This window comes from Mchenga conophoros, linkage group LG14, assembly GCF_057382185.1.
Source record: "Mchenga conophoros isolate Kocher_MC1m ecotype Shallow Benthic linkage group LG14, M_conophoros_male_GT1.1, whole genome shotgun sequence".
Lineage (NCBI taxonomy): Eukaryota > Metazoa > Chordata > Actinopteri > Cichliformes > Cichlidae > Mchenga > Mchenga conophoros.
Genome location: NC_140539.1, coordinates 6,605,746 through 6,623,085, shown reverse-complemented (window position 1 = coordinate 6,623,085; position 17,340 = coordinate 6,605,746). Strand labels below are relative to the sequence as shown.

The window sequence follows — 17,340 nt, the reverse complement described above, 5'->3', positions numbered from 1 at the left end:
AACTCAAACGTGTTGCATCCAAAAGATTGTGTTTGTTTTATGGAAGTGCCGAATACTGCAGCATGCTGGCTGGCCTTGAAGCCACTCATTGTGGCTCCATTTACTGAAGCAAATAAAACTCTTCATTCAGTAGTCTTTGATGTTTTCCTTGTACAACGGGGCTTGGCCTTCTGTGGTGTGCTGGCTAATCTTACTCACATTCAACAGATATTTATAGCTCACTGCTTATTATTAGAGATCCACTAACAATTTGTCATATTTCTAAAAGGTCTGATTTGCTGGTATGAATTTTGTTCAAATTCAGTTTTATGACACATTTTAAATAGTTATTAACTTCCACATTTTCTCTATATTGACAGCAGATTACAAGTCCTGCTAACACTCCCACTTGAATCTCAAAATGAGATGTTCCAGGTTACTGTGCAGATCTAAAAAAATAAAACAAAACAAGAAGCACTGGGAGAGCGCACACCTTCACCGAGCCAGCTCACTCTCTGGGCAACAATTTACTTTGAAGCGGAGAGTATCGCATTTTCTATATATTGACTTTTGTACTTTTTAAAAGGTACTTTAAGAAATCTGCAGTGCAGTAAAAACAAGTGTGGGCTTTCATTATTTGCCCATTTTAATATACCCGACATCATTCTGAGTATGGCTATACCACATGTGTAACAATCAGGTCAGCGTTTATCACATTAGTTTCAATGTTTAGTAATGAATATCAAGTAAGATGTTTTTAAACACAAGTTAATCCTGTTATCCAAATAATAAGTATCTCTATATAGCATTACTGTCACGTAGACCTTAATCTATTGATCTTGCAGGAGAATATAACAAGACATTTTAAATCTTTATACAGTACCTTCTATACCTTACACAGCACAGTTGTAAGAATCAGTTTCTAAGTTATAAGGCCTTTTGTTATTAGGTTGACCTAGTGGATGCAAGTTGGTGGATGCAAGCTAAATTTTAATGGATTGTTAACACGACCCAACTCTCCACCCATAAAAAGTTTTATTCACAACTTTTCAAGCTATGGTGTTTACAGACAAAATGACACTCAAGCAAACACAAACAAAAAAAGGACCTCCATGGCAGAGGTAATAAAAAAAAAAAAAAGATTGCAGTACTGCAGTCTCTGACATTTCTGGTCTCTGATTAGCTCTCCAAAACAAACGAAGGAGTTATTATGTCAATTAATCCTTAATCTAACAGCTATTTTATGATTGATTTATTGTTTATTCCACAAAAAGTAAAATCAAAATCAAGTGAATCAGTTTTTAAGTGTGACGTCTAAATATACGGGTTTTTTTTGTGAAACAGTCAAAAATTATGTTTAAAAACATAATAATAATAATAATACAACATAAAGAGCAGCAAACATGTGGAAACAGGTGCAGAATTATAACCATTACAACCTCTAGGAGAAAATCCCAAGCCCCCCTCACAGCTTGAAGCCTACAGCAGAAAACATTCAGGCCGATGCTGAGAAACACTGTTTGAAGTTTACAAGCCACTCACAGACCTCCAATTTATTCCAACACATGCTGCAAAACACAACCAAGTGTCTGCTTGTACATCATCCAGAACTTCCTGTAGAAAAGCTTCAAAGAGCTTCAACTACCCCTAAAGAATTAGAGAGAACGCCAGGAGCAGGGCTGTACAAAGTTATCACTCTAACCAAAGTGGGCAAAGTCACACCCAGGTTTCACATATTCAAAAACACGGAGGCTAACTTAAGAGTCAGACCTGAATTTAAATTGAACACTTACATGTTTAAGTTCATCAACGCCTTTGACCAGGAAGCCATTTTCTAAAATAGATGTTTGAGTTTTGCGCATAAGATTGCGAAAGTTACTGAGATCCATGTTTACGGAGTCGGACTGAAGCAAACTCTGAATAACTTCTTTCTTAGGGCAGAGGCAAAGGTGGCCAGTGCAAACGCAATGAGAGAACACACACACACACACACACACACACACACACACACACACACACACACAGTACAGCAGGTGTTGTTGTTGTGTTATGTAGCACAGCAGTCTTCAGCCCCCAGGAGATCACAAAGAAGAACTGGAGACAGATAGGGAAGCTGAGGGTGGAGGGAGGAGAGGATATATTAATTAGTGCTAGGTGAGACCAGAGGGAAAAACACAGAGGAGAGAAACAAAACGAGGAGAGAGGAGATGAGAAATGCGAGGTTATGACTCCAGTCCTTCTCCATCACTCCATTTAAACTGTGAGGGAAAGTTAGCAATCCTCCCTGAAATTCCACACATTTCAACAACCCATTAAATCACTGCAGCACACACGCACACAGAGTTTGAATTTCACACAAGTATGCATTAATATGTTTGATCCCTGCTTTCAAAGCAGAGTGGTAATGTCCCAGGAGCTTCAGTCATGGGATGCTGGTGTGGACCTTGTTCCAAGTCTGTAAACACAAAAGTAGCACCACGCAGGTTTCTATAAATTAATAACATTAGCGAGCATTGCCCGTTATGTGTATGCTCTTTAACTTGAAACCTGTTGGTTGGGGTGGGATTTGACTCTGCCCCTTAAATTGAGAATAAACTTAGGACTGGTTGGTCTTGATTTGGGATTTTAATGTTTGTTATGATCTAAGATGTCTTGCTGTTAGACTAACTGGTCTTCATTTTGAAGTCTAATTTTGAGTCAAAACTTGAGAGGTGAAACTTGACGCTTATGGAAAAGCAATGTAGTACACGTAATCTAATCATGTTATACATGGCAGTTAACAAATATCTCTAAATTGGATATGTATCTCTTTTCCTTCCCTTCCTACATGCTTAAACACATCCATTTTCATTTGAATATTTCCCTCACTGTTGTTGTTCTGTCAGCATCTTTTCTCCACTCTTGAGGTTTGATTTGCCTTAAAGCTGCATTTACTATAGTGAGACACAAAGACACAAACGCTAAAGTGAACGTGATGCGTTTATTAATTTGATAGTGGGAGTTACTTGCCCTAAAATGTCCACGGGGATTTAACAAAATAGTTTTTCTTAATAATTATTAAACTAAAGGAGACGGGCAAGCTTCTATCAACTTTGAAAGAAAAGAAACACAAAAAAGGTGATCATCAAACAAAAGTGAAAGTTAAAGGCCAAATCGCCAAAAATATCCTCGTCTCCACAAAACAGGAGTGTACACACACACACACACACACACACACACACACACACACACACACACACACACACACACAAGCTGCAAACCAAAAAGGCTATATGGCCCTGGAGCTCCCCACTCCGGCCTAATTGTTGAGTAGAAACATCTGTACAGAAGAGCAGGACCTTAGATATTAGGACACACCCATACAGGCAAACATCAGAGCAGGTCTGGCTATATTATCCAATAGTAATGGTACACTCAGGATTTGTGGAAGTGAATCGGCTATAACGGCCTGCCTCGTAGACTTTGTGAAAGGCTGTGAGGATAAAGTGCAGTGGTGCTTCACTTAATTAAGGATATTAAAAAGGAACAAGTTAAATATAGTGGATCGTCTAAACTGAGCAAAGTTAAACCTTACGCACTTTTCTCATGTCTGAATGTGATGGTGTCCTGCGACTTTACTTGTGCTTGCCAATATGACAAAGTGCATCCATTTGATCTGATTTACACAACACTTTAATTTTCTTTGCAGAAGGTAAAGTCCATTAATGGATCAAGAATTCATGATTCCAGGACAGGTCATGTGACTCCGGCCTACACCTCTGGGTATCATTGTGATTTATTGACACAACCATGTGTACATATGTGACCTTGTGAGTGTGGTAACTGGAACCTATACATCCCTGAGCTCTGGTGACCTATTGTTTGACACATGTGTTCAAAAAACAAAGAAACTGCAGCTGGGAGTGTGTGAGTGTGCATATATACTGTGGCATTCTCTGTTGTCAGTCATTGCTGAGTTGTTTTATGCTGCACTTCCCACCTGTAACGTCAAATAAGCGTGGTACTTTGAGTTCCCAGTTTGGGTTTTCTGGTAAAAAATAAAACTGTCTGATTGCTGTTATGATGAACAATTAACTTCTTAGTTTTCTTCATCCAAACACACTGCTGTTACTACAGCTGGAGACAAACTTCCTGCTTGGAGGATTTTTCCTGGGAAAGACTCAGCAGGCAGCGGGTGTTCAGACCAAACACAGGGGAATATTCCATGTGGGAATGGCTTAAATCACTGTTAAGAGCAGCAGTACTGACATTCATTTACATTAAAGGAGCCATGTTTCATTACAACAGCGTCCAATAATTGTGATGCCTGGGACAGAAACCAGAGCCTTATTTCCTCACCTCTCCCCTCCTCTTCCTCCTCTATACATTGTCACCTCTCATTCACTTTCTGTCCTTGTTTTGGTCTCCCGTCCTCTCTCTCCATTACTTCATTGTTTCGCAACGCTTCATTCACTGTTTGGCTTTCCTGCTGCCGGGTAATGCTCCACACCGGACCTCCACCCGGTCTCAGGAACACACCAACTACGTGCCAACCCAGTTCCTACATGTCGTCATGTTTTCCAGAGCCTTTGCTGCAAAACAAGGTAGCCTGGAGCCAGGTTAGCAGGAGGGAACCTGGAGAGGTGCACCACTCTGCCAAGATGGCGCACCTCTGGTTGTTTGGCACTGCTGGTTGGCTGGTCCACTGCTTCGGTGCAGACTTCATTATCTGAATATCTATTGGACGTTTGGTATAGACACTTAATACTTTCTGATGATACATTTTCCTTTTGTGATCCTGTTACTCTTACTCCAGCACCACCCCACAATGACACTGACATCTCAAGTATTCACCTGTTAGTGAGTTTCCATAAACAGACTGACATTAATGCTATCTATTAATATATTTCTTGAACTATTAAACTTTTGCTATTATTACTACACATAGCATGTGCACCACTTACTTGATTTAAGGTAATCTACCTACAAGTATATTTTTAAAGCCATCCATATTGATACAGGTACAGTTTAATGTTCCGGGCCATAGCTGCTTGGACCTCTTAATTTGAATCCCAGTTCACCTACCAGTTTATGCTCTACTTTTCTAGTTTCTAGGTCACTTGGCACAAATTGGTATATCTGAGGGTTGTGGCAGGAAAGTCATCTGTTGTAAAAACAATCTGTGCCAAACTCAATATGCAGGTATATCCACAGTGGCAACACCTTCCAAATAAGCGAGTGGTGTAAAGACGTGTTTGTGTCTTTGCATTGAATGGATGCACCTTTCTAACCAAGCTTGCTGGTATTATCTGACAGGACAAAGCTCCACCCTGTTGTCCCAATATGGTCACTTCAGGCTTAAATACAAACCAATAAGCTAATGTAGCTGCAAAAGGCATGATAAGGAAACAAATGGGTAAAACCATATTGGCTACACCCATCTTTTATATACAGTCTATGATGTGTGTGGACTGTCATAAACAAAACAAACAAAAAAAATTCTGGATGACTCAATTAAAAGGAACCTTCCACTGTTTGAGTAACGCAGGTGTCGAACAGAATGGCCAAATCCAAGCAGCAGAGGCCCAGATCCACACTTCTTTGGTAACAATTCAGGGTCAAATTCATAAGCCTACATTCCCATAATGCACTCAAATGGCCTCTTTCATTCAAAATTAATACTTTAATACATTTGGAAACAGTGTTTTGTCAAGCTGAGATGAGTAAACTGGACTACTTGAGTAGGTTTCAGTGGAGCAACCCCTTAAAGATTTGAATTAAGACAAAATGTAAAGTTTTCATTTTGCAAGAACATGCCTTATTTCTTATATTAGATGACATCACTTACATGCAAAAATAGCTTTTACATGTAAAACAGAATAACTACACCATTCCTCACCGACACGTGTTAAAGGTATGCGTGTGATGTCTTTCTAATGTTTTTCATTCACAGAGCTACTAAACAAATCAGGATCAAAACACTTAAGCCAAATGGAGTCGAATATTTTCACATGCAAAAGATTCAGGTTAAATATGCAAAAAGAAGAAAGGGATAATAGAGGAGTGTAGCCGTCACTTCTGTTAGAGTAAAAAAACATCCGACTTGTGTTTTACATGATTTGTCGAAAGTTCTACAATGACAACCAAATGAGTGAGGCTCGGTGTGGTTCTGATGGAGTTTGCTACACACAGTTTATTTTGCCCTTTCCTACATTTTTACAGTATGAATCAGCTTTCTGGCACACATAGCCCATCTGTCCTTATCTGCTCTGCACTTGCTGCTGGAAACACGAGGGGCATGAAGTGAAGAAGTACTCATTCACCTTTGTGTCAAAGGTGGTCGTGGATGTTGCTCTTGTTAAATCCTAGCAAGCCGTAATGATGCCATATACAACATCAGTGGCCAGGCAAGTTTTTTGGGATAACTGGCAGAGTACCGTCACAGTATCAACCAGACCAATGAGCCAGCTTGTAGGTAAAATAAGAGACGGAAAGGGATGGGACTAACTGAACTTTCAAAATAAGAGCGAGAGGACTTTCCACTGCACTAGCCAACAGATCGTAAGAATGAAATTAAAACACAGGTACATTTTTCAGGCTTATTCTTTCACTGTAATTTGAAGATGTGGATATAAACCAAGGGGAGGTGAGGTAGACCCTGTGTCAACACAAGCCTGTGCAGGTAAAACTCAAAACAACATTTCCCCACTGCTCACCTGTAAAGGCTCCAAGCTTATTAAAGTTTTGATTGCTATCACCATGGTGACGCCTGCAGGCTTGTCAGGGCTCTTTTTTAAATTTCCATTTAAGAGACAGTGAGTGAGATCAGAGAGCAGTCAGACAGGTGTAGCAGGCTAGTGACAGTCTACTGCAGGTTGCTAAAATGAAGCTGCCCACCTGATGATATGTGGGCCAAAGCACAAGTCCAGAGCATTTTTTTCTTTGCTACTCTGCATAACACTTTCTGTCATACTCATGTCACATCTTCCAAACCCATTACTATTAGCTCCAGTTATGGCTTTCCACAGCTCTCCATGACCTTTGATCTTTCCGGAGCAGGCAGAGACCCAGTGTAAGGACAACATTTTCCACTTAATTCTCTATTTTCTACCATTTTGTGACCAAGTTACGAACTTATTCCTGTGTAGGCTGCAGTACTGCTGTGCAGCACTGCTAAAAAATTAAAGTTGAAGTTTGTGTTTCATGTAGAGTTAAAGAAAGCATATGTTCTCATGTCATATCCAAAGAAGAAACTCAAATACCCAAAACTAATTACACAAGACCTCTCACATTAATTCATTTGGGTTCCTGATTCTTCCTCTGTAAATTAAACTAGGCACATACGGTCCTCTCCTGCTTGGAGGTTAACCCTGAAACTCTGCATATCAACTTTAACCTCCTAAGACCCGAACTCTTCCATGGCATGCATTTTTAATTTATCTTTGATATTTGGGCTGATTGGGACCTAATGAATGTAAAAATAAAGAATTACCAGATTTTTTTTTTTTACCTAATTTTTGTTTCTAAGAAAAATGAGAGCCACATATGAGCATATTTGTTTAAAATTTCGATAGAACAATAGCAGTATAATGTCCTCGTAAGTGGATATCAGGCCCTTGTAGAGCAAAATTGAGTATTTTGGTCTAAATAACCCAAAATGTCCACATATGTGGACGCCAGGTCCTAGGAGGTTAAAGTTCCTTTTGTCATGATTTACAACCCATCGGTCAGTCAGTGTATGACAATGAGGTAATTCTAACTTACTATATTACAGCGATCCTCCATTGAGAAACAGCTCAGGTTTTAAGCCATTAGATTTGCAATTCAGAATCTTTCTGAAGCAAGTGAGACCAGTCCTACATAAACCATTTCTTGAACTAAGATCAGATGCACTGCAGGCAACAATGATTGTGTCAGGAATCTCTGAGTGCATTGCACTATCCTGACATCTAATTGTACACACGGTGCTATAACAGAGAAGGCTGGAGAAATGCACAAATCTTTATAGAGGTATATGCCTAAATACAGCAGTTCCCTTAAAAACTTAGTGTCAGCTCATTCTATAACTCAGAGAAGATCCACCACATTGTACAGACAAGGTACTTCAGCGTCATTCATTAACATGTTACCTCATAGTTTCAATGAAGCAAAAGAATGCCACCCGGCCACACAACACCACCATGCGAGAGCCTCGCCCTGGGGCAGTGCAAACACACAAACAATGCTAAGGACACACCTTTACCGATATCAAATAGACCTGACGTGGATATGACAAATACAGAGTTGAGATGTGAGAGGATGCAGATCAACGAGGAGAAACAGAGAGAGCATGAAGTCTGCAAAAGAACTGTCCTACCTCATTGCTGAGGGATTTCGCTCTCACCTGTGTCCTTCAAGTTCACACTAGGGCTGCCACGATTTGTCGACTAGTCACGATTACGTCGATTATCAAAATCGTCGACGACTGATTTAATAGTCGACGCGTCGTTTGAAGCTTTGTAAGATCACAAAAGACGCAGGAATAAGTGGCAGGATTTAAGAGTGTAATAACGGACTGAAACAGAAGATGGCAGCATTGCATGTACAAGGATGTCAGCTACCGTTAAACCCCGAAGAAGAAGAAGAAGAAGCAGCTGTGTCCCAGAATTCATAGCGCGGCCCAGCGCAGTTTCCAACAATGGCGGCAGCTAGTTAGTTTTAATGTTACTCTTATTATTCTTTCTGGGTCACAAAATAAACGTTTAACATATTTTCAGGCGAGAATGTAGCTGTGTAAACCTCAAATATCTGCTCAGTTTATCAGGACACCACATATTTTCAAAAGCGCTCCGACGTTTTCGGAGACATCTGTTACCCACTAGCTCGTTAGTGAGCCGGGGGCTAGACTCACTAGCGCTGTGAGAACACCGGACTCCCCGCAAATCGTTTTCAAACCCACCGCCGTCTTTCGCTACTCGGGTTAAATATATATGAGTCACTTAGATAACTTAAAATGTTATTGTTTGGCTTTTTTTTTAGTATTTTATTTGTTCCTGAGTAAATCAGTTTGTCTGAGATTAAAGTTATAGTTTTTACACAGCTGAATAAACATCAAGCAGACAGCTGATTATCAGAAGTGTGAGATGCTCCAGAATATACTCCAGTGTCCTGTTATATTTTAGATAGCAAGGAGTTTATTAAACTTCACCGAAACAATCTGCAAATTTCATTAAAATTTAATAAACTATCATCTTGTCTTTATTTTTAGTTAGCACAGACCTTAAACACTTAAAGCTGTAAGCTAATGATAGTTATATAAGAGCAGATGCTGCTGGTGCAATAAGCTGTAGTTTTACGTCCAATGGATGATGATCTGATTAGTCGACTAATCGCAAAAATAATCGGTGACTAGTCGACTATCAAAATAATCGTTTGTGGCAGCCCTAGTTCACACTATTACCCAAGCCAAAGCTAGTCCCCAAAAACTTCCACACTAACTTCATCTGACCACAATGAAATCTAACAGCCTTTAATGCAGATCTACATGTCAAAACATCGCCACTTCTCAGGCAAGACAAAACAAAACAAAACATTTTCAGAGAACTTTTTTCAGGATGAAGGATGTGTCCCTTACCAGAGGTCTGTACTTCATTGCTCCTGCACTGCTCTCGACTGGTTGTGGACAGGGTGTCCCCCCCCTCCGCAATCCTTTTTCTCACCACTCCAATACGAATGTGGGCTCCAGCGCCGCGTCACAACCACTATTTAGCTGAGAGTTTGTTTTTAGAAGCTCTCCCCTCCATTCTGAGAGCCAGCTGCCATAGCTTCTCCTCTTACTGCTGCTCGCACACGCTTGACGCACACCTCATTCTGTCCTCTCTCACTCGCCACTCATTTGTACACTTTTCTTCTCCCCCCTCCCCTTCAGAAGAAACAGTCTCTGTGCTGGGTGACACACAACACCCCACATTTGCTCCCTCTCTATGTACTTTTTTGTCCCGGTCACTTTCTCTGTAATCCACTACATACTATTACTTGTTTGGTCTTTCTCCATTAAAAACAAGAGAGCCCACACACACACACACCCACACACACACACACACACACACACCTGGCCCGAACCACCCCTGGAGAGAAAAAAGGATCCGAAAGGAAAAATGTGTCCTGCTGCCAAATGGGTAAGAAGTGTTTGTGTGCATCAGAGCAAAATACTGTAAACTCTTTTGTAGTAACTGCCCATAAATAATTATCTAGTTGAGCTTCCTATTCCTTCCCCCTCCTCCCGTCTTTTCTCATCCTTCACTTCCTGCTGTCCTCCACTCTCAGATTTACAGGCCGGAATGGAAACCAGACAGACTGCCAGAAATATGGCTCCTGACCCCCACTGCATCAAGCTGACACACACACACACACACACACACACACACTTACCATCATTAGCCCAATGTCATTATAGGCTGGGTGATTACTTCAGACCAGAGCTGTGTGTTTGTGTAGGTGTGTGTGTGTATACACACATACACACACCTACAGATCAAAGGCCTCAGCAGTTTAATGCATCTGCTTGTTAACACTAACAACAACTGACACGTTACAAGCAGCAGGCGTGTGTTGCTGAGAACAAGTTTCCACTGCACTCACTGGACTCAGAAACGAATACTGGACAGTTTGAAGGTCAAAAAAGATGTGAGTTTTCAATTACAGCCTAACAGATACAGAATTTTTGAGGCCGATACTGATTTTCCCAAAGTAAAAAAATCCCTGTTTGTATATACATTTATGTCCCCACAGTATGTTAGAGTTATAACGTAAAGAAAAAAAATGATGGCGGTCCTAATGACTCTCCAACACAGTCGGCTCAGCTGTATGCTCCTCTGCTGCACACAGTGCTGAAGAACCGAGGTCTGCAATCTGTTATTTAAAAAAAAAAAACAATTACATGTTTGCAGAACAAATCCCTTGACACATTATATTTTTTATTTATATATATATATATATATATATATATATATATATATATATATATATATATATATATATATATATTTATTAGGGGTGCAACGATATTCGTATCGATATTGAACCGTTCGATACAGTGCTTTCGGTTCAGTACGCATATGTATCGAACAATACAACATTTGTAATTTATTTTATCAACTTTCCTTCTGACGATGCTGTCTGTGTGGAGCGCTCAGTGAATCTGCGTTCGACTACTCCGCCTAGGCTGCACTGTCGAGCGCAGATCCACTGAGCGCTCCACACAGACAGCATAGTCAGAAGGAAGAGCGCAGGGCAAGCTAGCAAGACAGAAGTTAAGCTCTCCTTGCAACATGGCAAATTGAACCTCCCCCACCCTCATTCAGATCTGGCGTTTGGAATTATTTTGGTTTTCATGTGACGTATGACCCTGAAGGTAAGCGCGTCATGGACTAAAGTAAAACAGTATGTTGGATGTGCCACGCAATGCTCAATTACATGGGTGGGAGCTAGTGTGTTAGCGCAGTTAGCTCGTTAACGTGTTGGCCGTCCAGCCCCATGCACGGGGCTATCAGGGCTAGCTCGTTAACGGAGATTTGCCGTAGGGCTGCTCGATTATGGCAAAAATGATAATCACGATTATTTTCACTGAAATTGAGATCTCGATTATTTGACAATATTTATTTAACCCTTTAAGACCTACTATAGAACCAAGTCCGCCAGAGCTTATATTATTTTTTTTACATGTTGTAGTGCCATTTGTGGGAGCATTTCAAGTTGCTATACAACTGTTATAGCCCATATTTTAATAATATGTATGCATTAAGTCCATAGTAACTACATTAATTGCAAAAAAGTGCAATAAACTACAAAAAAAATTTAAAATCGTTTTTGTTTGTTTTTTTACATATATTACTTGGAGAAATTTAAGAGGTTTATCCCTCAAAACTTTAAATACAAAAAAGTTGCAAAAAATAGTTTACAACAACAGGAAATTTATTTTGAGTGTGTTCATAGTTTTATTTTGGAGATACACCAATTTTTATATATTGCAGGAAAAACGAAAAAACAATCCTGTGATGCAAATTTGCAAAGAAAACAGCATGTGCATCAAAATAAACTATTTCCAGCAGTGCAATTCGAGTTCCAAGCATCCCAGAAACTATTCAGAAAAGTCAAACATGACCAGTATAGGCTTTTAAGGCATCGAATTTCCCAGAGGAACCCACCCGAGGGATTAATAAAGTTCTATCTTATCTTATCTTATCTTACAAGTAAAAAACTACATTTCCGCGAAAATGACGTCACTTCCGGTTTCGGCCAGGAAATGGCGGACATGTGATAGTTCGCGCTGACATCTGTTTCACTGTGGGAAGTGTTACGAACAGCTGATCGGATCGGCGAAGCGTGTTTCTGGAATATTATGTTTTTGTTCCTGCAAGAGCTTTTTATGCAATTTTTGCAAAGCTTTATGTGGAAGGAAACCGTGACCGAGGACAAGCTGATGGCATCAGATGTAAGTACAATTCCTCCGGTTTATTGCGCTAGCTTACACAGTCCAGGTTCTACAGGGATTTAAAAATAGTTACACAAAACGGAGCGTGCTGCTCTGACCGGCTTTAAAGGGTTAACAATGACTTTAAAAAATAATATAAAATAGTGTGCAACACCACTGAAGTTTTTTTTTTTTACCTCTCTTTTCAACCAACAGCAGTCACTCTCCTCTCCAAATAACTTCTGCTTAGCTTTCCGAGCTTCCCTCGGGTCCTCTTAATCAGCGGTCTCCAACCTCTTTTGCGCCACGGACGGTTTATGCCCGACAATATTTTTACGGACCGGCCTTTAAGGTGTCGCGGATAAACGAGGGAGGGGCTAATAATCGGCTCACTCATTTTTAATGATCGTTGAAAGCCCAGATCGTAATCGTGATTAAAATTCGATTAATTGAGCAGCCCTAATTTGCCGTGTTGTGACGTTAAGGTCATTTTAACGAGGTTAACCTGAAAGCACTAGTGGGAACACAACGAATATGACTGCACATTTACGCCGACATGATTCTCCTTTTGGGGACCTGATATGTTTAATATGCTGCTGAGAATATAGCCCAGAAGAAGCGGATAGTATAGCTTTTATTTTGGAAAGAGCCATTTCTCTGTAATAAACTCTCTTTTCCAAAGATGAGTGATTCCTCAATCAGATACAGGGCTCGCAATATCGCTAGCCCGACGTCCTGGGGCTAGCGATTTTTTCAGTCGGGCTACCAAAATCTATCTCTGCCCTGCCCGTCGGCCTATCGTAGGAAGGAAAAATATATGTCAATGCTTTTGCATTCTTTCGGAAATGTAGCTGGGTAATTATGTCATTGGCATCGGTGAGCCACTGTCAATATGTGACATATTGCAATCGCGTTTGAATTTGCGCTTGTTTTTTTGCTTTCACTTTGCAATCGCGCTAACTGTGTATAGAGAGCGACAGCACTGATCTGTGAGTGATGATAATTTGCGCACCAATTCCTCTGACATCGTCTTATTAATTGTTAGCTTACTATGCAAACATGACAAGTGAAATCTCCCGCAGCTTAAACATGTGAGATGTTTAAGACATGTTGATCGCGCAGAGAATCGCTGAGCTTATGTGAGTGCGTGTGTAAAAGCAGCAGGATTTATATTTGACTACGATGACCTGGATGACTGAGAACCTTCACAGACAGATATATATTTTAGTTCTGCTGAGCCAAATAAGACAGGTCAGGGTGAAGAAGTGACAGCCAAAGAAAAGCTTACCACAAAACGGAGAAGTTATGACAAATCAGACTATAAGGCAAAAAGAAAGTGCAGCTTTATGGTTTCATGGACAAAAGAATTTCTGTGGCTGCAATATGACGAGCTAAATAACCAGGGCTGCACATAAGTGGTCCGCAGGTGCGCATTCGCTGTCAAAATAAAAAACACACACAAGGGTTAGGGTTAAATTTAAAAACTGTACTTTTGAGTTAAAATATATATTTATAATTTTAATAAATGACAAATTAAAAAGGCATGAACATTTTTTTTGTATCGAAAAAATATTGAACCGTGACACCAAAGTATCGAACCGAACCGAACCGTGAATTTTGTGTATCGTTGCACCCCTAATAAATAAATAATATATTAATATATATATATATATATATTTATATTTTAGTGCTGTCAAAATTATCGCGTTAATTGTTAAGATCAACGCGAAATGTTTAATGCATTAAAAAAATTTAACGCTGATTTTGTTTTTTTATTAATTTCCTGTAATCTAAGACCTTTAAATTCATGAGCACCTCTGGAGGAGGGGGCAACAGTGTGCTATGCTGGCGTTTGGCCTGACAGAAATGATTAGAAGAAGAAGAAGAAGAAGTGACACCATGCTACTATCTAGCTAACACTAGCTAACACACGCAAGCATGGACGAGGGCGGAATTTTGGGTGGAAAGTTTCTCTTTAAGAAGTTGCCTGATGGCTTGTTGGACAAAACGAGAGTAAGATGCACAATTTGCAACGCTGAATTCAAGTACCACAGAAGCAGTTCATCACTGGCGTATCACCTGAGAGCAAAACACCCAACTGAATCCACCTCTACGGGACCTCGCCAGTCTACGCTTCAGGAGTATGGTGCTTGTGGACGAATAACAAAAAATGTGAGAGAAAAGGTAACCAATTCCTTGGTTGTTTGGATAGCTAAAAACTGCCGACCAGTTAGCATAGTAGAAGATGATGGACTGAGAGAAGTCATTCGTGCTGCATCAGGAGATGAGTGTTACAATCTGCCCTCGAGAGGAACCATTGTGTCGAGACTGCACACTTTGTATGGGGACCAGAGGGCTCAGCAGTCCAGCAAGCTTGTGCAAGTAAGGAATGTCGCTCTCACCGGAGACCACTGGACTTCGGTGAACAACGATAATTACTTAAAATATAAAGAATAAAAAAATGTAATTGGAGCCAGGCTATTAATAAAGTAATTGAGATTAATCGCAATTAATAACAGAAAATTGTGAGATTAGTTAGTTAATTTTTTTTAATCTATTGACAGCACTAATTAATATATATATATATATATATATATATATATATATATATATATATAAATAAAAAACTGTTAAGTGATTGGTAGCGTGAGGGGTCTAACCAGCACGTCTTATCAAAGAGTACTCCAGTGATAAAAGTAGAAAAAACAGAATACTTCTTGCATATACTTGCTGTCTTTCAGACCGCCCTCTACTGGTCACCTCCATTTAATTTACATTCAACTAGTACGTTCTCTGCAAATGCAGGCTTTAAACAAATGCTTAGGTAGTAGTGTCTGTGTCAGAAATTACACAATGCACACTTCATCTGATGCCTCTCTCACTCTCCCCCTCCCTCTTGCTTCATTGCCAGTATAATCAAAGCCTGTACTGCAGGAATCTGAGTAATGTTTTCCAGACGTGGTCCTTCGCTCTCTTACTAGTGTAAGAACACAGCGGACAGTCGGCAGGACACAGGCACCGATGTGACAGAAGATGCCAAATATCTGGATGGATTTACTCATCTTACTCCTAAGCTCTAATGTTTGTGGTTCACATTTTCTTTTGGCAAGTGCTGGGAGAGTAGAGGTGTGCGCCTCTGCTTGTGTGTGTGTGCTTCTGCAGGCTCATGCTGAGGCAGCATATTTAGAAGGAGCTGGAAGGAGGAGGGGCTGTATCTCACCACCAGTGTCTTGCTCAGCTGTCACACATTTAACTCTTCACCATCCAAACCATTTTCCCCACTTCACTTGAAGTTCTAGTTAAGTGGACCCTGCATGGCCCGGCGGAGGATTCGTAAACACCAAAAGCCGGGGACAAAAATATGCACTTCACAGAATGTTATCAGTGCAGCAGATGGGACGTACTGCCTGACAATAGCATCCTGCTCTCACTACATCACCACCATATCCAGGCTGTCCTTTATGGCTCTGGAGCTATAAATGATGTGGTATAAAAGCACTATGAAGAACATAAAGCCATGGAGACAATACAAACAGTGTGTTATACCTGCTATTGGGCTACTCAGTTACAGCCTCTGTGCCCATCACAACTGTAATTGCCACCAGCATATAGCATAAGGCCATCATTTGATATTTTTTTACTTTACAGCACTGTAGTTATACCGTCCAGCTCTCATGTCACCGGTTACAGTTAATCATTACAGGGTTATTCAATAAAAGCATGTATTTATCTGTGGGGATTTTCTTTCTTATTGCTAGGGGAATATTGCACATGGTGTTGTTTAGACCGAAAGAGTTTAAAAACAACTGAAATCCCACCGACTGCTTTCAGGGAAATGCGTGTGAGCTCGACTCCGTGGGAAACCAGAAATGGGAACTTGACTTTCCCCTCAATTACCCTCTCCCTCTCTCTCTCACCCACCCCCCAATCAAATTCTTTTCCCTCTCTCACTTCCTCTTCAAAGTTTCAGGATTATGTGGGGCATACAAACACACACTTATATATATATATATACATATATATATATATACATATATATATATATCCGTAGCCAGTCTTGTTAATGATCTCACTGAGGGGGTTCAGGCCTATGCAGAACAGCAGTGGGGACAGAGCATCTCCTTGGTAGATCCCGCACTTGATGGTGACTTGTGCTATGGGCTTGGAGTTGGCCTCTAGTGTTGTACGCCACATCCCCATTGAGTTCCTGATGAAGGCTCTTAGGGTCCCATTGATCTTGTACAATTCTAGGCATTCCAGTATCCAGCTGTGGGGCATTGAGTCATAGGCCTTCTTGTAATCAATCCAGGCAGTGCACAGGTTGGTCAGTCTGGTCTTGCAGTCTCGGCTGATTGTTCTGTCTACCAGTAGCTGGTGTTTTGCGCCTCTGGTATTCTTGCCAATTCCTTTCTGTGTCCCGCTCATGTATTGACCCATGTGCCTGTTCATCTTAGCCGATATGATGCCTGACAGGAGCTTCCATGTAGTACTGAGGCAGGTTATTGGTCGGTAGTTGGAGGGGACCGGTCCCTACTTGGGGTCCTTGGGGATCAGGACCGTCCGGCCTTCAGTTAGCCATTCCGGGTGTCTCTCGTTAACTAGCAGCTGGTTCATTTGTGCTGCCAGACGCTCGTGGAGTGCAGTCAGCTTCTTCAGCCAGTAGGCGTGAACCATGTCGGGCCCTGGTGCTGTCCAACTCTTCATACTGGAGACCCTTTCTTGGATATCTGCCACTGTGATGGTTACTGGACCCTGTTCAGGGAGGTCGCTGTGGTCAGCCCTCAGATCCTCTAGCCACTGAGCATTGCCGTTATGGGTTGCATCCTTCTCCCATATGCTCTTCCAGTATTGCTCCGTCTCCAGCCTTGGTGGTGCTGTTCTCTTATTGTTCCCTTGCCACTGAGAGTACACCTTTGCTGGTTCTGTGGAGA

At 40.9% G+C, this 17,340-nt stretch overlaps 1 protein-coding gene across 4 annotated transcripts in view; it reads right to left on the bottom strand.

The window, feature by feature from the left end:
• The window catches only part of LOC146559162 (unconventional myosin-Ic-like), a 63,526-nt gene that overhangs the window by 21,117 nt on the left and 25,069 nt on the right, over nt 1-17,340 (bottom strand). Inside the window, exon 1 of one of the 4 annotated variants that reach the window (XM_085244937.1) lies at nt 9,572-9,728. The exons of the other annotated variants lie outside the window; for them this stretch is intronic. Within the exon in view, the coding sequence (XP_085101063.1) occupies nt 9,572-9,589 (18 nt within the window). The 5' untranslated portion in view covers nt 9,590-9,728. Of the gene's footprint in view, nt 1-9,571; nt 9,729-17,340 lie in introns of those variants that run through there. 4 annotated transcript variants of the gene reach the window in all.